A 26,076-nucleotide genomic window follows, 5' to 3' on the forward strand; every position below is an offset into this window, starting at 1 on the left:
GAAAATAACTGTATTTTAATTATTTATTCTTTTTACAGTGAATATGGTCAATATTGAAACAGGAAAAACAAGGGCTAGTTCTCCATAGAACATATACTAAGTAATATACATAATAAAACATACACAAATTTGTAAGCCCTTTTGAAACTTCGAGGGCATATGTACAGTTTTTACAAAGTGTAAATTTTCCTTTCCCATATAACAAATGAGGCATCATCATCATCATCATCATCATCATCATCATCATCATCATCTGAAAAGCTAAAATAAATATTAGAACAAATGGAAAAAGCACCCTACTGTAAACAACCAGAAACATTCTCTTCCAATTGTTTAATATGATGACATATTAATACACAAGAAGCTAAACAAAATGTAAAATGTTCTTAGAAATCTCTTTAGTATTGTTACCTAAATACTTCTTAATTCATCGATTTATTCATTTTTGGTGTTGGATATAAACCTAGGGCCTCCTGCATCATAAGCACTGGGCTCCACCACTAAGCTATATTTCCAACCTCTCTTTTTATTTTTCAAATAAAACATTACTTTTCACCTGAATTAAATCTGTTACAGTGTAAAGAGGGAGAGAAAAGTTTACAAAAATATATACCCTGAGAAAACTGACTCAAGACAATCCGTGTTGCTATCTCTGTTTTCTCCCATACTCTTTTTGACATTTTTTCCTTGTCAGTTCATACAGCATCCTCCGTCTCTCTTGACACCTACCAAGGTGTGTTCCTTCCTTCCTCCAGATAGGGTAGCAGGTCTTCATTAAGATGGGGGAAAGACGGTCCTACTTGGTCAGGTGTAGTCTTTTGGAGCCAACCACATGAACCTACCGATAAGCTTTAGCTATACTATACTTTCTCCAGGGTGATACATTCTGAGCAGCTGAGACCACAGCAGGGAAGGGCATTCTGCCTTCATGAAGCAGATGCAGCCCTTCCTGAGTCGCTCAGGCAAATCTAGCCATGCTCTCCTTAGCCCTGGAGGTCCACCTAAGGCTCCACCAGGTCTGCGTCTTTACTGAAAAGGCAAATTGTTTCATAAAGTCTGTCAGAATTTTGAATGAATTCCTGTAGATGTTTTGAACTGATAGGAATTTGGCACGTAAAAGGGGATTCCTAGAGAAAATAACTGAGAAGGAGGAAAGGCATGGAAGTGGAAATAGTATAGTCCGAGTATTCAATACTTCAAGAGGTAAGAGGATCTCAGAAAGACCCGAAAAGGGAAACTAAGAACCTAAGTAGAACTTCAGCTAGATTTTGAAGACCAAAATTGAATGTAGTAAGCTCTTAATGTGTAAGATTAAAGGGAGCTTTCATTTTCTATTCTCTTTCATATCATTAAATCTCCATGTTTTGTTTATAGGGTGATCCAGGCCTTTGTGGATTAATGGGACCCCCTGGTGTGCGAGGTGAAAAGGTATGGCATAGTTTGACTTTGACAGTAGATGTCAGATGGAGCTGGGAGCTTTTCTACTACCACAATCTGATTTTGAAGTTGAGTTGAAGTTTTTTAAGTTCCTTTTTTTCAGAAAAGAAAATTAGACTGCTGTCCTTAATCCAGAAAAACAATGCCCATTCAGAATAGAAACAACAAAAATAAAAGACATCAGCTAATGATGGGCACAAAGTTCATACTTAGAAGAAAGTCAGAGACAAAGCTGGACTAGTGAAGCTTTCTTCCTTGTGAAGTCAATTCTCTCGTTACAGTCTCTTCTAGTCTGCTCTTCCCAAAGCCCACATCTTTGTTTTAGATCCTACAAGGAAATGCCCATGGGAGCCTGATTCTAGGTGTTCTCTGTTATATACATTGATTTTCTTGTATTCTTCCTATGTCATTAAGCCCAAATTGACTTCTATACCTGCCTTTTTCACTTAATGACAGCTAAATTTAAAAAAAAAATTAGCTACTTTCTTGAAGAGTTCAGTAATCACAGAATTCTTGCAATAACTGAAGCAAGAAGGAAATTTAGCAATAATTTAATTCATTTTACAAATATTGAGACTCATGATATGGCTAGTAAATGGAAAAAATCAGATCTAGAACTTGATGTACTTGATCTGTCCATGATTACTAGTAAAACAAAACAAAACAAAACAAAGCAAAACAAAACAAAACAATTTAACTTCCCAAACATATTGTTTTACTTAGGCTCTTTGCAAAGAATGGAGATTTAGGCCATCTCAAAGAGGAGAATGGGTTATTTCAGTCCTCTTTACAGCTTTAAAGGAAACAAACATCACATGGAATCTAAAAACAGATACTACACTGTGATTTGGTCTCACAGAGACGGGCACTGATTCAAAGCATCTCTGCTTATTTTAACAACAGTACTTTGTGGATGTTTCATGTCTGTTCCTCCTAGTATTCCTGCATTCTCTGTGCATCTGCCTTTTTATGTCATCATGCTTTTCTTTAACAACTTCCTTTCTCAATGTAATTTCTTTTTACTCTAAATTTTTACTTATATTTTGGCTTTCTCATAGCTTCTAGTGTTCCTACTCTTTCTCGTGACCTTTCTTAATGAATCCTTCCAGCTCTCTCTCTCTTCACCTCTGCTAAGTACTTGAGTTTTGCTATTATTATTTTTTTTTTTTTGGGAAGGTAAACTTAATTTTTTTTTAAAAAAGGGAATTCGATTGGCCTAGGTTTCCTTTGCATAGGCAAAATTCTTCATCCCAAGTGACTTTACAGGCTACTGGACAGTGTTTACATTTTCCTTTCAACTTCCATGGCTAAAATGGGTAGGAGAGATTTCAGAAAGAACAGACCCACCTGCATGGTGCTGCCACTTTAATCAGCCATCCTAACTGAAGACAAATCCCTAGAAAGGAAATTACACATGCAGAAGAGACTGTGATTAACAGATGTCTTTCAGTGTCACACAGTGCTTCAAGAAAAGAGGAAGTTGTACTACCACTACGTCCTGTTTCACTCTAGGTTAAGGAGAGAAATTTTGATCTGAAAAATAGGTGAGGTCCAAAGAAAATGAAGAATGTTCCTGGACTATAGGGTTCAATGAAATACAAACAAGTAGATAAATAAACACATACTGTTTTTAAAAAGGGAAAAAGGACATAGGCTGACAGCCTGAGGGGTCACCCCGGTCTGCATTCCTCTGTCCCAGAGCCTACTCATCCGGGTTTCCTGGCCCCCACCCAGGAAGCTTTTAGCTCCCCAACTCCTAGGACTGCTGCCCTACCCCACACAGCTACCACCACTGTCTCAGTGCTGAGGATATTACTGTTTTTTGAAAACTCCTATTTAAAAAAGTGAAAAAATCTCTAAGCTTTGTGGATAAATTTATTTGTGGAAGTTTGTGTAAACATTTGAACAGCTGAGCACACTACATTGCATGTCTTTTTGTTTGTTTGTTTGTTTTCTTAATCGGTACCAGGGATCAACTCACGACCCCTTGCTTGCCAGGCGAGCTAAATCCCCAGCCCCCCTCGCATGTCTTTTAATTAGGCTAAACTTCTGCCATCTTTTTAAAAAAATGAATACTCAAAAGACAATTGAAAGCCACTGCTTACTTTAGATGTTATTAAACATAAGAAGCATATAACTTTGGTAGTTCCTTGACTTTTGAAATATAATTCTTGTTGATAAGATTGAAAAAACGGATCAGAATTAGGATAGGTCATATCTGAGGAGATAATTAGAGGCATATACAGTGACTAGAAAAGCAGGTTGCTCAGTTCTAAATAATTCTGTAAAATCAATATTATACTATAATATTATTAATATTATATTATTATACTACATGACTGTGGTCATGTTATTTAATTTCTCAAAGTTCGGTTGCCCCATCTGTGAAAACTGAGACAATACTTGCCTCATGGTATTGTAACAATTAGATATTGGGAAATTGCCACTGGAAATGGTAGATAGCTCAGTGAAGTATATTTGTTCTCTTTTTTATTCTCTCTTACAGCTATGTCCCTTTTTAAAAAAATTTTATTTAAAGAAAGACTAAACAAAACAGAAAATAGGTAGAAATAATATGTTCAGAGAAAAAAATAAACAGTGAGAAATCACTAGTTGATGTTTACATATTGTCATTTTACAAATAGTTGTTCAAGATACAAAAAAGGAACATGTAAAGTGGAAATTCAAACAGTGAGACTGCAAACAGTTCTGTTCAACTGTCCAACAGAAACTTGGTAACATGGTTGTCAATCCTATACACTTAAACAAACATGCAGTTATCCATATCTTCATTTGTGTTTAGATTAAACAAACTAAAGCAGGTTAAAATCATTCTGAACAAAGAATAACAGTATTGCTGGGTTTCATGTCATGACATTCCATGATCAGCACTGGGTAAGGTAGTGTCTTTTTTAAAAATTTAATTTAAAGAAAGACTAAACAAAACAGAAAACGGGTAGAAATAATACATAATTTCAAAGAAAAAAAATAAACAGTATGAAATCACTAGTTGATGATTACAGATTGTCTTTTTTACAAATAGTTATGCAAGGAACTAAAATGGAGCATATAAAGTAGGGATTCAAACAGTGAGACTGCAACCAGCTCTATTCAACTATCCAAAAAAACACTTAGAAATATGGTTATCAATCCTATACACCTAAACATACATGCAGTTATCCATATCTTCAATTATGTTGAGATTGAATAAACCCAAGCAGGCTAATGTCACTCTGAACAAAGAATAATACTATTGCTGGGTTTCACATTATGATACTCCAGGATCAGCACTGGGTATTTTAGTGTCTTTTTTTCTTCAGAGTATCTGTTCATTTCATCATGTGTCATAAGATCAGTTCTCATAAACTGTTTATAGATTCTACACATGCATGATTCTTAACATGTATTTCTACCCATTCTATATTAGAGGGAGAAACAAAACAAAGCAAGACAAAACAAAACAAAACATATTCTTATAAACACATGAAATGAAAAAAACATATAAGACCGTTGTACAAAGAGTTCTACCATGGTTCCTGTGTTGTCTCTTGTTATCTCCAATAGAATTGGCTATATCATCAGATACAGTAAAATTGAATATATTAGTACATAACAGTATTAATAAAAACACAACTTTGCATATAGTATAGAACTTCAAAAACTGGTAGTTATCAAACCAGAATGTGTATCATAGAGTCTTGTCATCTTCAGTGTAGTTGCCTATGCTCTCAGACTTGATACTATCAATCATATCAGCTTTGAATAAAATCTTGTCTGCCTTATTTCTGTTATGCTATTTTTTTGCCATCAGTTGTCTGCCTATCTTCTTCATTCTGTTTCTGCTCCATTCAGTGAGGCCTCTCTGCCACTGTTCCTGGAATACTAGTACTTTTCTCTCTCTCTCTAGAATGCCCTGCAGTATTCTCTGTAGATTTGGATTGGTGGTTGCACATTTCCCAAGTTCCTCTTTGTCTTGGAAGCATCTTGTTTCTCCATTAATTTCTAGAGACAGTTTATCAGGGTATATCAATCTGGGATGGAGGTTATTTTCTTTCAGGGCTTGGAATATTTTGCTCCAGGCTCTTGTTGACTTGATGGTTTGTGTCAAGAAGTCTGCTGTTATTCTGATGGGCCTTCCTCTGTAGGTTATCTGTTTCTTGTCTCTCACAGCTTTTAATATTCTGTTCTTATATTGAATTTCTGGGATCTTGATTATTATATGCCTGAGTGTAGCTCTGTTTTGGTTGTAGGTGGCTGGAGTTCTGTATGCCTCATATATCAGAATATCATTTCCTTTTCCTATGTTTGGGAAGTTTTCCTTAATTATTTCTGTGAATAACCTTTGAAATTCCTTTGTGTGTACCCCTGCTTCATCATTCACATTCTTTATTGTCAAGTTATAGATCCTCTTTTTTTTCTTCTAGCCTTTGTATTGTTATTGCTTGTTTCCTTATTATTTTTAAAAAGTTTTCCCTTTCATAATCCCACTTTGCAAAATTGTCCTCCAGTTTGGATAATCTATCCTTAGTTTCTTTCAAGCTGATTTTCCATCTTTCCATAGAGTTTTTAATTTCTGGGTAATATCTTTGAATCTGCTTCATGTATTCTATATTTTTTTTATATTCTTCATCAAATGGTTCTCTGCTTTGTTTGAGTTCCTCCCTTCTCCCGTCTGTGTCTGCTTGAAGGGTGCTTAGTATCTCTTTTAATAATTTTCTTATATCTTGCTTTACTTGGCTAAATATTTCACTTTTGAACTCATCTATGAGGTCCTGAATATATCTCTTTATGTGCACTGGCACTTGTCTGATATTGCATGTTTGTTGTTCTCATTCTCTTTTGTATTTACCTGTCCTGGGTCCATGTTCTCAGGGTTGGGACCTGGGGACTTTCTGTTGTTGCTTCTTCTTCCCATCTTTTTTGCTTCTTCCAGGAGGCCTCAGTTTCTTTCTTTGTTGGTTACCATTCTTCTGAAGCTTGCTGGCTAGATGACCCTTCCCACTGCCGTGTACTAATGAGTTGCAGACAGGGACAGCATGTGCTGGCCCCTTCCCTCCGGATCAGTCAAGCTGCTGAGGTCTGCACTGTATTACTTTTCTATGCTCCTTTCTAACAGGTCTTTCTAAAAGCTTAATCACAAAGGAACTGGCTACTAGAGAAAAGGTCTTTTCCTCTCCCCTCAAGGTTTTTTCTTCTTTTTGTTTCTTTTTACTCATCTGCCATACAGATAACACAGAGATCTTTGTCTACAAACTTGCTTTTTTACTTTTTTCCATTTTTCCTTGGGTTTCCGTCTTAGTCCACTTTTGTTGTAACAGGACTCAAGGTTGTGTAATTTATAAAGAAATGAGGTTTATTTTGGCTTTGGAGGCTGAAAAGTCTAAAACCATGGAGCTGGCACCTGTTGGCCTCTGGTGAAGACCTCAGGCTGCTGCAGCTCCTAGTAGGGAGTGAAGGGCGAAGAAATGCCTAAAAAGCCACAAAACTGGCCCCACCAGCTCACAGCACTGTCACAGTGCTAATCAAATTTAAGCCTGAGGATTGGGGATGATGTAATTTAGTGATACAGTGCCTATTTGGCAGAGAAAAAAATCACATCCCAACCATGGAAGTTCCCAAGAGACATCTCTATTTAAGCATTTTGCTGTAGTTTTAATTTTAAATGTTAAAGTTTCCAAAGTCACTTCTTTATATTTCAGATAGGCTTTCTTCTCATTTATCAGTGGTCCAATCGAGCATCATTTTCTTCTTTAACCTATCAATCCAAAATCTTCTCTCCTGATGAATCTGCAGTGATTAAACCTGAATAATTCTTCTATTTCATTAGGCTATATTCTGCAAACCAAAAACTTATCTTTGCAGGGTATTATTGGGACATGTTAAAAATTTATGTACTATGGTTTATTTCAAGCTTTTGAACTGTGTTTTATTTAAAAACCTATGAGGTCCTGAAGAAAAAGAACTGTTTTTTTCCTTTATATGTCTGAAAATCTTCTAGAAAACAATAGGTTAGTTCAATGGTTAGTAGAATTGTTGATTATAATAGTACAAATAAGCTTTAAATTCTGCCTTTATTTCTTTTAGTCCTGTCCTTTCTTTTTAGTTTCTTCCATTTTGTTCCTAAATGAAGATCTCTCTAGAGGAAGTTATTGACTGTTTTATAACTATGGATGTTAATAATATTGTTTGATTTTGCTATTACTTGGAAAATATTTTTGTTGTTAATTTCTAGGCTTTATATGACCCCTTTTGATAAACCGGTGGGCAGCCTTTTTCATTTGAATTAACTTACTCATGAAATCTGAGGACAGTGATTTAGATCAGAGAAATTACCTGGGCACGTTCTAGTTTTTTAATAATTACAAACAATTTTTTTCTGAGAGTATTATGTCTCAGTATTGTTGAACTAAAGCGCACTTGTAAAAAGCCTTAAGCAAACCAAGTATATGCGTTGCTAAATAGGAAGCTGTTTATTGTAAAAGATTCTATGTTCTATTATACACTATTCTGTGCTTTTATATGCATTTCAGTTGATAATAACAAATTATTTAAGTAATACTCAAAATTAATTCACTTATTAATAAAAATTTAATATTTATTTACAAGTAAGCTGCTTGGATTAAATTTAATAAGAAATAAATTTAAAAGAATTAAATTTGATCAATGATTAAAAGTTGAACCTTCCTTTAGTTAGTTGGCTTTTATGGTATAATTTTACCTTTCATAGCATTTGTTCGCTTTTTTCCTCACAGGGTCTTAAGGGCCATCCAGGGCCCCCAGGGCTTCGTGGTGAACAAGTAAGTGCTTCCTTCGTGAGACTTGTGTCTTCTCTGGTGAAAAGGACACATGCTAAGGGACTGTCTGGCAGAATATCTTCATCTACTTTTTCACTTTTCTTTACAATAATTTCACTCCATTTAATAGTGCAAGATGACCTTTTAATTGGTCAGCTATAGGTATTTTTTAAGAAAAATACTTAACAGATAACATTTGACAACTTTTACTTTCATTATTAGCCTAACTTGTTTCAAAACAATAATTCTTAGCTTCTGTGGTTATAGGCCCCTTTAAAAATCTTATAAATGCTATAAACTCTGAGATATGCATATTCATACACACACACACACACACACACACACACACACACACACGATGTTTTTGTACAATTTCAGAGGCATATCTGTTTATTAAAGTGTAATTTATATCTACAGTTCCCTAATCCTTATCTGAGGAAATGTAAATAAATTCTCATAGCAATCCAAATTTGGACACTCCATATATTGTCCATGCATGCATACTGCTTAAAAGCCCAGATAGTTTCAGAACAATTTGGGCTTGATTTATGATACTGATTTTCATTCACACCAGAAAGTATCGTGTTATAATAGGTTAGAGTCATGTCTTTTGTTTTCAATGCAAGATATTTTAAGCCAGTATGAATAAAACAGAATGAAAAACTAATTTGGTATGTATCATTATTAAAAATTCAGCAAAAGAGCCTATAAGGAAGCCCAGAAAGCAACTTAAGAAAGTGATGATTGGTTCCTGAAGGAAAAATACGAATGAAGAAACAAAGGCACTTTTCGTTTTTAGGCATGTTAAATGTGAAAATACACTGTCCTCATCTCTAAGACACAATTTTTCAAGATTGCTAATTACTAACTTACTAAACATGGCAAGAAAACCAACATATGTATAAGGTTCAATATTATTTTCCTGAAGATCAAACAAGGCTAAAAAAGCATTTGAAGATTTATGGGAAAAAACATGAGGATGACAGGAATTAATCCTTAAGAAGAAAAAAAAAAAAATTCCTAGAATACTGCCTTGGCAGAAATGTGTGGATTCCAAGAAAGGAAACTGGATAATTCTCAAGTCAGGCAGAAACTGACTCACACATCTGTGCTGACCAGTTCTCCCACAGTGTCCCTGTTACCCTGTTCTATTAGTATGCATGTTATTACGCTGAGAGTGCAATATATTTTAGAAGAGTTTTAAAATTGATTTTAAAGTTCAGGAGCTATATTTTAGAATTAATTCTCACTATTCATTTCTGTGAGGAAGAGTCAAAATTTGTATTTACTTAGAAGAACAAAAATAATTTTGCATTTTTACTATGAAAACACTGTGAACATTCCAAGGAGCATAACTATTGTACTACAAGATATTCACTTTGGGAAGATAAATAAATAGACCAGCAAATATTTGGAAAGCCATTGCTATCATCTGTGTAATAAAAACTGCTTTAACCTCTACTATTGGCCAGACTGTCTTACTGCTAAACACTTTTGGTACTATAATTATTTATTGAATATTTTATAAATTTTAACTAACAGTGTTCCACAACTAAGCATATTTTAGTTACTTTCACTTTTCTAGATATTCCTACATATTGTTCTATTTTCTCTACTCAATAACTTTATCATTATTCCATTTTATTAATGAGAAAAACTGAGATATATATGGAAAAACCCCATGGCAAAGTTCTGGGATTCTGACTGAAATCTGACCAACTCAGCATGGAGATTTTGATGCTTAGAGTGAGAAATGAGATTGGCCTGTTCCTTGCTAATTTCCTGATCTTAATTTATCAAGAAGCTAGTGATACAACTGTGTCTTTGCTCTTCCATTCAATTTACAGAGTTGAGCGAGCAAACTTAATTTTTAATATGTTTTTAATTTGTAAAGTGAAGTGAGTCATGGTGTTTCTAGTTGCATTTGAGTTCTGTGGTTGTTGCAGTGATTTTGGTGTGTGGGTGGCTTGTAATTTATTTATGTCATATAAAGACTATGTTGAATGTTTACATGCTTACTTTGTTTAATACTATTCTAGTATAATGGAACTTCTTTTATACTTTTTTCTATGCAACTGGGATATGTTAGATCTCTACATGTGAAAGCCCGTTTGAAATGAGATGTCATTTATGGCCCCTAACAGATTGACTTTTTCTTGAGGTTATTTAAACCAATTTGATTAGGAAAGGAATTGGCTGGGAAGGTGATTGGCATTAGCCAGGTAGATAGTGGACTATAGAATAAAAACAGTCTTTGATATTTGTTACACTTCTTTCTACTGCCATAGGCAAGCATAAGATTTTGCAGATGTCTGTATGTAGGCCTGTGTATTTAGCAGTTGCATGAATCATAAAGGAGGGTAACTGTAAATGTGCTGAAACAAATCCTATCATTTTAAGGCTTTCTTAAAGCATTACTGGAAGTTATTTGTACTTCAAACTCACACTAGAGATGCAGCCTTGAATGGTGGTCTTTGGAATTAGACTTGCTGATTTAAATCCTGGCTTCCCATCTACTAGACAAATGACTTTTCTAGCTGGTCATTTTAAACACTACATCTCATTTTTTTTCTCACATATAACATAGAGATAATAATATCTATCTTACAGCATTCTGATAGACTGAATAAGAAAATGCATATAGAATACTGAAAGTACTACCTAGCACATGATTAGTTCTCAGTGGTTTAGGACTATGTAAATTATTTTATGCAGTGAACATAAATAAGGCAATAATATTACATAAATATGATTTTGGAAATTCATTATAATCTCTTCCCATATAGACAAGATTTGTTTTTTTCTGTAATCTTTAGAAGGCCACAGTATTGATTCATGGTGTATGAAATTGTCCCCATTGCTGTCTCAGAATCTTAGTTTCTTCAAAGATAGTATGGATTTAAAGTGTTTGGCACAGGAAACATTGCTATGCTAAGTCAGGACAATTGTCAGGTCAAGGGAAGAGATGAGAACATGAAGGACAGAAATGAGAGAACAAACTGAAGAAAAGTATTCCAAGAAACGTGGTGAGGGGAAACTTTAAACTATGATCTTCCATTTACCTTTTCCTAGTCTAAGCTATTCTCTAGTTTTAACAATTTTTTAGGAGTTTTAGTGTTTTGAAACTTAAACTGCAGGTAGCACTTCTGTCTGCTTCAGAGCAAGAGGACAAAGGACTAGTTTCTTTGACAAATAATAGGTGGGAAACTAATTTTACATAATAAATATGGAATCTAGAAAATGTGGTTGTTATCAGTTGAAGTAAAATAAAAGTAGCTCAACACATATTCTGCTGGTATTTCTTTGTGAGAATTATTTAATAGACCTAAAGTCTGAATATATTAACAAATGAATAATGTATAAATTAAAGAAAATGGAAAATATTTTATCTTACTTTTCCACCCAAGTTTCTAGCACAGCTCTCCTTAAACAAATCTTGTTTTAAATAAAGAGCACAAAATAGTCCATTCCAAATGTATTTACTGTCAATTCGGGCTGCTATCACAAAATGCCATAAATGGGTGGTTTATAAGTGGCAGAAATTTATTTCTCAGTATTGTGGAGGCTAACATGCCTGAGATCAGCATACCAATGTGGTTAAGTACTGGTGAGGACGTCTTGACTGTTAACTTATATCCTCACATGGTAGAAAGAAGACTAACTAGTTGTCTGGTCTCTCACAGGTACAATAATTCCATTCATGAAGGATCCACCCACATGACCTAAATTGCCTTCTGATATCATTAGCCATGACCATAAACATTAGGATTTCAATATATGTATACACAAATATTCAGTTCTTGGCATTACCCACATTTATTATATGAATTTTAGATAGGTCCATGCCATGATAGATATTTATCAACATTCATTTATTTAATCAAATTCAATGTAAGATTACATTTATCTTAGAAACAATGACCCAGTTTTGAAGTTCACCTGGGGTAAATGTTAAAATTTATTGCAGGATGATTCAATTTTTTCTCCTAGGTTTACCACTATTACTGATGAATGTTTCATTTTGTGTCCGAATCTGTGGCTTTATTTATTTTCATTTAGCAGTTTTTGGCTCATTTTCTTTAGACTAGTGTGTTCAGTCAGATAAGCAATAAGTAGGACTTTAACTTTGTGGGGGAAAAATTCTTTTGAAACTGAGAAATTTGTTGACTTGGGTTTTTGATGAATTTGCTATATTGCTTTATTCATTTTGTTTTTCATTTCAGGGAATTCCAGGATTTGCTGGTAGTATTGGTTCACCTGGTTACCCTGGCAGGCAGGTGCAGTAACTGTATTCACATTTACTTTATATTCTTCTTCAGTAACTATGTTCTTAACTTGAAAGTCAATGTTCAGATGGCAGTTGGTTTATTTTTATTAAATAATGAATTGCTGATAGAGAAATAATTTCAAAATAAAAGTTGTAAAATCTTTAAAATTTTGTACTGCATAAAATTTTGTCTGAAAACAGGAGTGGGGCTTTTAAACAAGTTGGATATGATACATGCAGTGCAATCATCAGGATTAAAATACTAAAGCCTCTAATAAGTTCTTAGTACAGCCCAGGGCTAATTTTAAAATACTGCCATTGACTGAAATGAATATTAGGAGTTGACACTCTCTGTAATAAGCAGCTCTTTTACAATATAAATTATAAAAACTTGGGAAATAGTTGGCCGTGCTATGCATACTTTCAAATATTTTTATCTGAACTAAATTTAGTTCTTTATATACTATTTTGAAAATTCACCGTCATCATTTCAGAATTTTTCCCACTAATTTCAAATTTTCCTTATTTTATTTAGACTAATAATAGAGCAATTTCCTTGCTAGATCCTTAGGAATTATTTCTAAAGTTAATTAACTGTAGAAAGTTATATTTGTATGTTTTTTATTCCCAAGAATGAGGAAAATAAAAAAGGGGAAAAAAGAATAATCTCTTCTTGATAAAATTCCATCTTTAGGTCTTTAAAAATATCTGGAGATATTTTATTCATACTCTCCCCATCACATGATATACATATTATCTGAAAAACAATATATGAATGCTTAAGCATATGGGCATTAATTGAAAGTTTGAAAAGTATTCATCTTTTAAAAAAACTTGGGAATATCTTTTAGAATTGCCTAATTAGAACTATTCTAAAACAACACAAGCAGCTTTCTAATAAGACATATTTCATGAAAAAAATTAGCTTTGTTAACAATATGTCATAATGTACTATTTAGATAAATAAAGAAAATATACCCATTACCTCTTTTGGTTCTGCAATTCTAAAATTCCTTGAACATTTGTAATCTCCGTTAGGAATAGTGAGCTTAATTTTACAGTTTTGAAAATGATACCACTCTATACTTTTAGTAAATTGTAAACAACACTTTAAAACTACTGTAGTGTGATGAAATTGTCATTTTTTCCTCTAGGGTTTAGCTGGACCAGAAGGTAATCCGGGTCCTAAAGGTGCACAAGTAAGTAAGCATTTTCATAATTTTGTTAAACCGTGCTTTGCATAGATAGAGTGAAATATGCAAAATATTTATTATTTTTATATTTTTAAGTAAGTTTGAAATTAATAAAAATTTAGTCTGAAAAGAATATATTTTCTATTTTCACTTTTATGGCCATAGAAAATAGTCTCATGGTGGTAGGTTTTGCATCATTATTTTCTGTTAATTCCCAGTTGTTAGCCTGTGTGACATTTTAGAATGTACTCTTTAAATATATGTGGTATTGCTTATATACAACTATATATAAATCAAGGAATCCTTGATAGAAAAAAGTGAAGAGGTTAAAAAAAGTAATAATATTTCAAGGTTGAGATTATTTTATGATGCAAAAACTGTCAGGAATTAGGAAACATCAGAGAAGAAAATAAGCTTATCTTAACAAAAACAACCTATTCTACCTCTAAACCGTTAAAGGAAATGTTAGCCAATTTTTATCATTGAAAGAAGTTCTAAAAATTACTGATACATACAGTGTGCAATCAAAAAATTACTGATATATACAAAGTGAAATCAAAAACATTCTAGGAAAATTTAGTAAAAATAAACTAAATTTTCTGGTTTTAAAATTCTCTATTTTTAATAACAAGTTATTTCTCTAATCAATATTTATGCCTTTTAAAAATCAAAAATACTTCTTAGAAATTGGGTAAAGCGTAGAGGATTTAAATAATATACATAATAATGATGCTTCACAGTTTTAAATTCCTAAATATTTGTGGCATATTCATATGTGGTGTCTTCTTTGTGCTACCATCAATCCTGTGAAGTAGAACAGGTCCCGTTTTGCAGAGGAGAAAATAGCAAGCTAAAGGAAGTTAACTTCAGTAGTTATTTCTGGTTAGAACTAGACCCAGCTACTTTTTTTAGCTTTCCAGAGTTTCCACTACACCATGTTGTCATGTATTTTCTGTTTTTTAGAAATTCCACTGAAGTCACACATCTATTTAGATTCAGGAAGCAAGAAAAAAATTAGTGGTCAAGAACATAGGCTGTGAAGTTACAGAGACCACATTTTTTTAAAAACCCTTCATTTACCAGCTTTGTGACTTTAGATATCCTTTAACCCCAGTGCTTCATTTTTCTTATGGAAAGCCAATAATGAAATTTATTTTTCAGATGTTGTGAGAATTAAATAAGATTAGCATTCTTAAGTAAACATAATACATAAACTATGACAGGTACTTACTACCCAGATTCTATAATTATTATTTAATTTGAGAGTCTCTTTGCACATAAAGCATACTCTATGATATGTGTGCAAGATATATTTGATACTATATAGCTAGCTTATTCTTACTGTATTTTTCCATCTGTCTTTAGTGATTCACATACTTTTCTAAAATTTTTAATATCATTTTTGTATTATATTGTATATCTTTTTGTTGTTGCTTTTTGCCATTTGTATAATTTTTTTCTGCTATAACCCTTTAATAATGTACTTTTAGGTTTTAACAGCTATATTCATGAAATCATTTTTAAAAAATCATAGAAGTAATTTTTCATAAGTGTATAAGTCATTTAGGAGATAATAAAATAATAAACAAACTATCAATTATATAGAAATGTTTGTATTATGTAGACTTTTACACTGTTACATAGCAATTTTATTTTGAAACTTCTCCTTTGGGATTTTAAGTAGAATTTGCAAGACATTTCACATTCACAACGAGTCCCAAATGTGACATTTGACATTAACTTCAAATCTGGTAAAAAAAATAAAGTCAAAAAATTACAGTAACATATTCACCAAATTATAAAACTTCTTAATTTAACTTGTGTCCTGTAATTATGCAATACTATGTTATGCATTGTATGTGAATATTTTAATGACTCATATGATAAATTATCTTTTGATTGGTGGTTGTTTGATGATATTTGTGCTATCAAGAGAATTGCTGTGTTAAAAACAAACATGTAGAACATAATTTTTTAACCCTCCTCTGGCATTTCTTGGCAAAATAATAGGCCAAGAACCTCAACCACTAGAAGTGTGGAAAGCCTCCCTCTTCCACGCAGTTCTTCTCACAGAATTGCCTCTAACTGGTTCTTCTAAAGCGTGAAAACACAGCTGTGCTCATTGCAGTAGTCATGTGCGCCCATAGATACAGTCTATCTTGTAGGCTTCAGATGTGTCTGTCTTTCCAATCTTTTATCTTTCAATGGGCTATTTCTATGAGCCACATTTCATCAGTTTTCTATTAAGATCATTATACTTCTATGTTTTAGCATGAGCATACACAAAATGACTAACAAAATTTACTCTTTACCAATCCAGCTATCCTGTTCTGTTTCCATGCTTTTATCAGTGCTTACCATTTTCCTGTCAACCCAGCCTTAAACTTTAAGGGTCATCTTTATCTTGATGTTTAGTACTGACACTGAGACATGTGGATACCAAATGAATTTTATGAACTGCAAATGTGTTTATATCAAAACTATGCCTACTTTCTTTAAAGAACCACAGTATAAATTCCAGGATTTCTGTCATAATATGTCAGATGCATCCTGATATGACCTTCGTCACTTTTTCCGCCAATTGTGTAGACATAACTGTCTCTGTATCATGCCATGTTATTTTATTCCTTTTAATTGATTGATCAGAAACTATCAGTCCTGCTTTTCCTTCAAGACTGAGCTCCTTATTAAAGAAACCTCAGTCTCTTTTTCTAGGCAAAATTGCTTATTCTGTTTCCAGAGTTCTCATTGTGTCTTGAGCATGGCATATTACTAACTGCATTATTATGTCACAAGTATCATAAGATTTTACAGTTATGCATGTGTATGACTGGCCCTCTTTTCTAGTAAATTGCACTCCTTAAGAGCAATGATTTTCACATTCATCATTATAATCCCAGTACCTGGTATGCAACAGATGGTAAGCTAATGCCTGTAGAATTAATGTCCACATTTTTATTTCTTCAAACTTGGACCATTGAAAAAGCAAGAAACTTCTAACAGGTTTCTCTACTTTCAGTGTTTCTTGGCTTGCTTGTATTCTAGATCTTGTCAACACTTACTATTTTAGAAGTGTGATTTTAAAATACAGTCAATATTTACCTTTAAAAATTTTATTTCAGTGAAAGACATGCTTCCATTAACCTTCCCAAAATACTCCTGCTCATTTGAAGCACACTCCGTCACTTTTGCCATTTTCTGGAGCAGTTTTGAAAGTCCTCTTTTGAGTCTTTAGTTGTGCTGCTGTGGCTGCTTCAATTCAAAATGTTTGCCTTTTTCACTTTGGGGAAGAGCCAGAAATCACAGTGTCACATCCAGTATGTACTGTGGATGGAGGACACATGGTAATACTTCTATGAGCCTGCCTTTCTATCGGATGGCATTCAGCAGTAGCACTTACCACACCGTAAAGACACTCACAAAAGAGGATTCTAGAACTGCTTCAAAAGTTGGCAAGAACAATAGGGTAAGTGTGTTCAAAATGAATGGAAATATTTTTGAGAGGTATTAATGGCAATGTGTCTTTTCCTGTTATAATATTTTTCACTTTAAATATTTATTATACATTTTTACCACAGTGTGTACATCTTGACATTAGAGCACTGTGCTACCATCACAAAGTCAGTGACTTCCATGAATCTAAGGCATAAAGTCTAAAATTCTCGGTCCAAAATTTTAAAATCTTTTAATCTGGCCCCAAACCTACCAAACCCTTATCTATAAAATTGATAAACTAAATTATTTGCTACAAGTAAGATGTAACTAATGTATTTGGGATCAAATAATTGCCTTGTACTGATACTTACATTTCCCCTTGTTCTCAGACTACATTGAAATTTTCATGGAGACAAGAGAGGTCTTTGGTCTTCTCTAAAGCATTTTACACATAAAATGTGGCTACTATTTACAAAACACTCCCTGTTTGTTAGCATTTACAAAGGCTCTGTGATGTCTCTTACTCCACGTGAAGTGCCAGCCTCCCTTAAAACCTTCCTCCATTGCCTTTACTTCCTACCACAGTGAGTGAATCTTTTCCTCCTCTGTACGCTTTCGATACCTCACTTTTGCCTTACATGTCACTTAATTATATGCGTATATTTCCATCTATGTTAAAGTTGAGTGAAGGAAAAAGTTTGATCTTACTGATTTTTATCAGGTATCATGTCTTAAATTATGTTCCATGCCTTTTTTAAAAGATTGATCTGTAACTTCTATTAGAAAAACAGTAAGATGAAGGGAAGTTACTCAGACTTTTAAATCTTATAACTTCATATTATTATAAATAACATTTTAAGTATTTATATCTAGAATTTTTATGAATATTTAGACTACCAAAATATTATTTAAATTTTTGAATGAAATAACGTGAAGACTATTTTCTTGATTTAAGGGGTTCATTGGCTCTCCTGGAGAAGCAGGACAATTAGGACCTGAAGGAGAAAGAGTAAGTACACTTTATTTAAACATTACTTCTAAAGTGATATGTTTATGAAAATGTTCAACAGCAGTCATAACCTCAGATGTCAGGGAGGAAGAAAAACCATCTATCAGAAATATAGTTTCTTAAATCTTGTTGAATTTTGTTAAAAGGAAGTAATGTTATATGTACATATGTGGTTAGATACTGTAAGCTGAATTAAAAATATATACTGAAATGTTAAAATATCTAATTATGATACTTTATAATTCATTAATCTTTAATTTGAATACAAATTATTATAGATCATGTATTTTACATTAAAGAAATTAGTTTTAGGAGATACAATTTTTGTTTAATAGTGAGGCCTACCTGTTCATAAACACAGAAATTTATGAAGAAAGATAGGACCTTTGCCAATATTTTCTTTTACATATAAAGATTAAACAAGCTATTGAATTCTGATATTGCAACTTATTATCTAGTTTTCAGTATTATAAGCAGTTCAGTGATTTCTATTTTATTCCTGTATTTATATTCAATAAATATAAGAGAGAAAAAGAGAAATGGTATCAGGATATTATCACAAAGTTTGAAATTAGAGTCATATTCAGAAGTTACTCTTCCATTACATCATTATGATAATATAAAGTCAAAATTTTCATATCCAGAAAGTTATGTTTGCAAATGAAAGTGAACCCAATTATTTTTTGCTAAATGTATTTCCAAATAAGTAGGTTATTGAGTGAATTAAAACATATTTTCTTATATTTACTGGTACATGGCCCCACAGAGAAGAAATACTCAGAATTCAAATGTGTTGTAATGGTAATCAAAATGCGCAGTCTTTGGAGACATGAGGTGAAGATTTTCCTTGATAAATAGAACAAGTCATTTCTTTCAATAATAAATAATGTCTTCAGCATAATACCACAAGTAAGCCATTTAACCTTCATGTGATAAAGCAAATTAACATATGGTATAGCCCATCTGTAACACAAAGAGTTAAATTATTTCTTCTTGCTCCAAAGAAGTATGTTCACCTTACATTATTAATGATTCTGCTGATCATGATACAATTCCATGTGTCATTTTGATATGAACTTAATTCTAATAAATAATAAGCAAACCAAAATTGTATACACTTGCAAAAATATTGTTATCTTGGATTGGAGGGTAGTAAATTTGGTGTTGACACTGGTCATCAGTAGGGATTGTATTGGAATCACACTTTGTAATTTTGACCAGTTTGTATGAAAATGTTAAGACCTAACTCAATATATAAGAATATTTCATGATATTGTGCCTAACATATACTATCTTGTAATATTATTTGGCATGAATGAAAGAGCTACTTGGGTATTGTTATTATGTTATAAAACATGTAAGTGTAGAAAAGAAAAAAAGCTCTAAAAATAGAACGAAATAATCCTTTATGTCAGTATTGTGCATTACACACATACATGTGTGTGTATATTCATGCACAAATATATATTCATACACATTAATAATATCTACAAATATATATTTAAAATCCTATATAATTTTGTCTGCATTACTTTTAGGCTTCTCACTGTGATTTAGGAAAACTAGTAAGTTTAAGAAAAAAAGTACATTTTTAAAAGGCTGGTTGTGTTATTTCATGATACATAAAGTCGCAATGAAATGAATCTTTTTGTCCACTGTGAACTCTTTTGATAAGAGACATGAGTTTTTATCAAACAATTGATGTTAAATCAAATGGATTATTTCAACCAGTGATATCTTCTGAAATATCTAAATTGTAGTTCAGTCACTCTGAACATTGTTCTGATACTTTTTCTCTCTGATGTGGAGTCTATATTGCTCAGGCTGGCTTTGAACTCCTGGGTTCACGAAGTCTTTTAGCTTCAGCCTTCTGAGTAGCTGGGACTACGGGTGTGCACCATCATTCCCAGCTCTGACAGGTCTCCTACTCTGTGTCTCTGAAGTTTAAGAGTAACTACAAATTTTAAAGTGATCATATAAAGTAGGGTGCTTTTAGACAATAGATTACTCTAATGTATACAGTGTGAGCTTTAAAATAGGGAAAATTTAACAATAATGATAGTAATAGTTCATGGTATAATAAAGAAACTGTGGAAATACTTTCTATAAATCAATTCCTTTAAAATGCTTAGAAAATCTAATGAGATAAGTTGTTCTCATTATACATAAAGAAAATGAGACAAGCACAGAAATAGTTTAAATTGTAAGCAGGTTATTGTAGAGAGCCAGGATCAGGACACAGGTATTCTGACTCACAAGCCTGAGTGTTTAAGTACTATACCCTACAGCTCGTAGGTGACTAGAAATGTGAGATATAGGTACTAGATAATATTGAATTGTTATCATCCTTCTCTCTGCCTTGCCTTTTCCAGTGTTAGATTACCCCACAACTCATTTCCTATATAACCACAAGATGGCCAGTAAGAGGGTTAAATTAATTTTATTTATATCCAGACACAGAGGAAGACAGAGATGAAGGTATCCACTTCTAGGAATGAGAACAAACTTCCTGTTGTTTTGTGCCATCATTGGTAATGTGGCTACTTCTGGACAAATAACTACCACCTAGGTGATGTCAGGATCTCATTTGGAAGTATAGATGGAGTGGATTATTGAATAAAGTTAAGAATCTGTTTTGAAAAAGAAAGGGCCTGATTCAATTAAGTGAGTATATTTAAAATTTTTAGACTATCACTTTAGTTTGTAGGAAATTGTTTCTGCTCTTGGCTACTTTATTAATTGATAAATTGAGAAGAAAAGATTTATAGGATCTATATAGTATCTAACTCAACAAATTCAAAAATATTCATTCAACAAATATTTACCTGTGACTTACTTATATTCTAGGGTATTCCTGGGATCCGTGGAAAGAAGGGTATTAAGGGAAGACAGGTAATTTGATTCTTCTTTCTTAAGATTCAGTGTAGAACAATACAATCTACTTTTGTGTTTGTTTCTCACTGATTAAAAATGGATATAGTTTTGTTATTGTCATCCAAAATCCATCTCATTCAACAGATTTTGATTCATAAAGGAAAATTTAGATTTAAAAAAAACTCTAAATTTACTACTTCTAACCCACTTATCAAACCAGTGGAAGGAACCTTATTTCTGTAATTTCACAGAAAATATACAAGTGACTTAAAGCACTAATGGTAACAATAATTCAATCTTTTCTTACATGATCAGATATTGTAGATTTTAATTGCATGTTTTAAAGATGTTCAAAATGCCTTCTTCAGTATCTTGTATTTTGGATCTTAAAAATTAAAAATGAATTTTGCTAGGCACCGTAATAAATTCAGAAACACGAAGAAATTCTGACATCACCAAATATTCTGTTACTTAATAAATGAGAAATTGTGGTCCAGAAGTTGTGGTCTTAGGTAGTTTTAGCCAAGGTACCTAATTAGTCACCTGCCTTCCAATTGTCCTTTTTAAAATATTGCTTAAAGACAGTTTTACATTAAAATATTCTGGGGTACACTATATTCTGTAATCTATGAGAGAAAAATTGAGTTTTCCTAACTTTTCTAAATTTTTGCTATACATGAATAAAATGTTAATGACAATGGAACACAACTGATTTTCAAAAATAATTATCTAATCATCTAAATCTATTACAATTACATATATTTTAAAACAATATGCCACAAATTTGGAATTGTCAAGCTCAGTAAAATCATAGGCTTAGTAACCATTTTATTCACTATTTTCTACAGCTTTCTTGAACTCTCCTTTTGAATTAAGTAGGATCCTTGGGGATAATTTTGTAATTCCTGCTGAATAAGAAACCAGAAGTTAGCTAAAACTTATTGTTGATCTATAATTTTCAAATTATTTTAAAACAATTTATCTTTTGAGCTTTGCAACGTTCTTTAAAGACAGATTAAAGAATGTGTTAATATTATCGGTACAGAGGTGAAGAAAATGAGTTTCATGGAAGTTAAAAGACTTGCTACCTTAAGCACCTGCCTGGCAAGTGCAAGGTTGTGAGTTTGATCCCGGGTACAAAAAAAAAAAAAGAAAGAAAGAAAGAAAGAAAAGGAAAAAAAAGAAAAAAAAAAAAGATTTGTTACCTTATCTTTGACAAAGGGACCAAAAATGTTCACCTGAAGAAAGATAAATTCTTCAATAAAGGATGCTGGAAAATGATTATCTGTATGCTGAAGACTAGAAGTAGACTCATGTCTCTCACCATGCACTAAACTAAAATCAAAATAGATTGAAGATCTAAATACTAAAACATAAACACTAGGTATGCTGCAAGAGAGAATAGATAGAACTCTTAAAGACACTGGTGGACGCAAAGACTTTATGAACAAAACCCCAATCACACAAGAAATATTACAGAGAATCAGCAGCTGAGATCTTATCCTATTAAAAAGCTGCTGACCGGGTCTATAGCTCAGTAGCACAATTCCTGCTTAGCAAGTGCAAGATCCTGAGTTCAACTGCAGGTACCAAAAACAAATAAATAAATAAATAAATAAATAAGCTTTTGCATTGCAAAAAATAAATAAATAAATAAATAGAGTGAAGAGCAACCAGCTAAATGAGAAAAACTTTTGGCAACTGTTCCTCAGACAAAGGACCAATATCTAGAATATATAAAGAACTCAAAAAAGTCAGTCCTCCCCAGATTTGAAGACCCATCTCAAAAATGAACATATTGAAAAAGATGCACATTTCTCAACTGTTTTAAGTAGAAACCGTAAATAAATACATGAAAAAATGTTCGACGTCACTGAATATGTGAGAGACATGAATTAAAACAATGCTGAGATTCCTTCTCACTCCAGAAAGAATGGCTATCATCAAGAAATCAACCAATAACAAATGCCGGCAGGGAAAAAGGAACTCTTCTCTACTGTTGGTGGGAATGTAGACTGGTGCAATCCCTGTGGAAATCAATGTGGAGATTCCTCAAAAAACTAAAACCAAATGTTCCAATAACCCAGCCATTCTTCTTTTCGGTATCTTCCAGAAAGAGTTAAAAGCGTTGTATCATGGCCATACGTGATACAGCAGCACGTGTTTATAGCAGCACGGTTTGTAATAGCTAAATCTTGGTAACAGTCCAAATGCCTATTGATTTTTTATACAATCGAGTACTACTCAACCTTAAAGAAGTATAAACTTGAGACATTTCTAGGTAAATAGGTGCACTTTGTGGCCATACCTTATGTGAAATAAATTGGCCACATATGTTTAAATATTGCATTATTTCTTTGGTGTAAGAAACCAAAAGTGTAAATAAGTACCAAAATGTATAATAGATGTGGTGAAATTGGAAGAAAATGTTCAAATGGAAAGGGAACCGGGGTGCAGAGAGGGGGAAAAGGAAGGAATGGAGAAAGTAAATAAGAAAAGAAGGGAAAAATGGAAACAGAAGGAAAGTTGAGGGGAAGAGAGGGGAAAAGGGGAAAAAGAATCAATTTGTGCAGGTACAAATTTCCTGTGATAAATATAATCATCATGTATATCTAAAAAGTACCAATAAACTTAGTTATAAAAAAGCAGGAATAAGACTCATGCAGAATTATATACTTAAACGTGATAAAGTCACAAATTTAGTACAGTTCCTATTTATGTAACTCCAGAATCCTTTGCCGTATTTGTTAGATACTTCTTTTTGCTTTTTTCTACTCATATTGCCTCGGAGAGGCATGATTTATTTGTCATGGTATTGGCTAATTGTTTTTATTAATTATATTATTGAGATAATATTGTTTTAAAGAGTCTCTTGGGAGATTTTAATGTCTTAAGATAAACATCAGACTGTCAAGAAATAGAAAATAAGCCAAAGTCTTTGGTTTTCTGCATTTATAATCAACTTCATAGCTAGTCATATAACAGAAACTGTCTCTACTATTACCAGTACTGTATTAAAAAAAAGAATCTTAAGCACTGTGCTAAATACTTGTGTCCTATCCTAATTATACTGTTATACCTGAATGTGTTCATATGCTCTTCAGAGTTCATCCCTCATACACAGACTCCAGCAGAAATACCTCGCCGTTTATCATGGGTCAAATTTCTAGTCTTTATCTGGGCTTCATGTGAACTGGCAAATCACTAACTTCTTTATTTTGTCCCTTTCGTTCTGTGTCTTCTAATTTTTTCCATCCAAATATATTGTTTTAAAAAGTTCTAAGAAAATGATTTTTATAATATATAAATTACTTCTAGTGCTGAAAATGCTTATGTTACCAATTGTAAATTATTTTAAGTGTGCAGAGTCTTAAGCTAATCTGCAGTGTGAAATTAGACATGTGCAAATTGGGGAATGTCCTCATTACGTAATTTATTTATTAATATGCCTGGTATTACATAGATATCAACTTGTCTTGGCACCAGCAAAACAGGTAATTTCTAGTTTCCTACTCTTCAGTGAATTACAAAATTTATGTAAAACTTTTGATTTCTTATTCTCTAAAGTATTTTAAAAGTATCCAACAGGAGTCTGTTGAATTCAGAATGAAAATTCAGGCTGTACATGGTGGCCACTCTGAAAATTCCAGCACTAGAGATGCTGAGGCAGGAGGATGTCATGAGTTTGAGGTCAGTCTGGGTTCTATAGTGAGGTCAAGGCCACACTGGGCTGTATAGCAAGAACGTGTCTTAAAAACAAAAACAAAGCAATAACAACAAAGTTCAAGGAAGCTATGGAAAAGTAGTGAATGAAATGATTATGGGACTGTTGGATTGTATTGTTCTTTACATTACAAAACTCATCAAATTTTATTGCTTTGAAATACATGTATTTGTCATAGGTTTAGTTCCTTCACAATTATATTTAGAAAACTCATGTATCCCGTTTTTCTAACTTATATTTATAATAGAAAACTTGTCTGGTATTATAAAATACAATGAATGTTGTATATATTTTTCCTTAGGTTTACTATAAATAATGTAGCCATATTTATAAAAAAATGATAAGTACTTAGAGTAAGATGCAGTTGTAGCCACAATTATGGCAAATTTAACCTCAGTTCTAGAATACTACTCTATATACAAATACTCCTCTTATTTCCCTTTACAATAAGTAAAATCATCTTCAAAAAGCCTTGACACTAACGAAAAACATATTAGGTGTATATTAGGCATGATACAATATTTGTATTTTACTAGATCATTAGAATTCTGTGAGAAAAATGTTTATTATTACTGTAAAAAAGATCTTTTGATAATACTTAAAGTAATATATAATATTTGAAGTTATAATATTTACACATATGAATATAAATATTAAAGTAATATATAATATAATTGATAGTATTTGAAGTTATATATAATATAATTGATAATATTTAAATTTTGATAATATTTGAAACATATAGGTAAATGGAATATGAATATGGCAATTTGTTAATTTCATAAGTTATGAGTATATTTGATGTTATTTGTGAAGTAGATATCCAAATACTGAGGCAGAACTAAGTCACTATAAAGACACCTACATACTTGTAAGAATATAATTAGAAACCTGTTACTCCCAATTTTCTGTTAATTTAAAGGCTATTTAAAAGTTTAAGTTGTTTATAGTAATACTGTGACATCTCATTTTATTTCATTTATTGTCATTTGTTGAATAATCATACTTTTTTATAATATCATTCTTGTTTATTTATGTTTAAAAATTTTTCTGTTCTCTTAATTTTTGACTGATACATATCTAAAAATTGTACCTATTTATGCAATACCATGTGATATTTTGTTTACATGTGATACATGTTTACATTACATCATGTTTAAGTCAGGTTAAATATACATACCTCTTTGGACAATTATCATTTCTTTATATTAAAAATATTTAAGGGGCTGGCGGTTTAGCTCAGTGGCATAAGCGCCTGCCTTGGAAGCAGGCAGTCGTGAGTTCGATCCCCAGTACCGATAAAAAGGAAAAAGACAAAAAAAAAATATTTAAAATCCTGTTTT

The 26,076-nt window shown here is 32.4% G+C and overlaps 1 protein-coding gene across 5 annotated transcripts in view; it reads left to right on the forward strand.

The window, feature by feature from the left end:
- The window catches only part of Col24a1 (collagen type XXIV alpha 1 chain), a 349,791-nt gene that overhangs the window by 51,190 nt on the left and 272,525 nt on the right, over positions 1-26,076 (forward strand). For all 5 annotated transcript variants that reach the window (XR_010050132.1, XM_063257323.1, XM_063257335.1 and 2 more), the window contains 6 exons: positions 1,375-1,428; positions 8,190-8,234; positions 12,455-12,508; positions 13,653-13,697; positions 18,082-18,135; positions 20,983-21,027. Coding sequence is in view for 4 of the 5 variants with exons in the window: in XM_063257323.1 (XP_063113393.1) it covers positions 1,375-1,428; positions 8,190-8,234; positions 12,455-12,508; positions 13,653-13,697; positions 18,082-18,135; positions 20,983-21,027 (297 nt within the window). In the remaining variant the exon portion in view is untranslated. The remainder of the gene's footprint in view (positions 1-1,374; positions 1,429-8,189; positions 8,235-12,454; positions 12,509-13,652; positions 13,698-18,081; positions 18,136-20,982; positions 21,028-26,076) is intronic.

This window comes from Cavia porcellus, unplaced genomic scaffold (assembly GCF_034190915.1).
Source record: "Cavia porcellus strain 051 isolate PalLab524CR breed Dunkin Hartley unplaced genomic scaffold, mCavPor4.1 scaffold_1, whole genome shotgun sequence".
Classification (NCBI taxonomy): domain Eukaryota; kingdom Metazoa; phylum Chordata; class Mammalia; order Rodentia; family Caviidae; genus Cavia; species Cavia porcellus.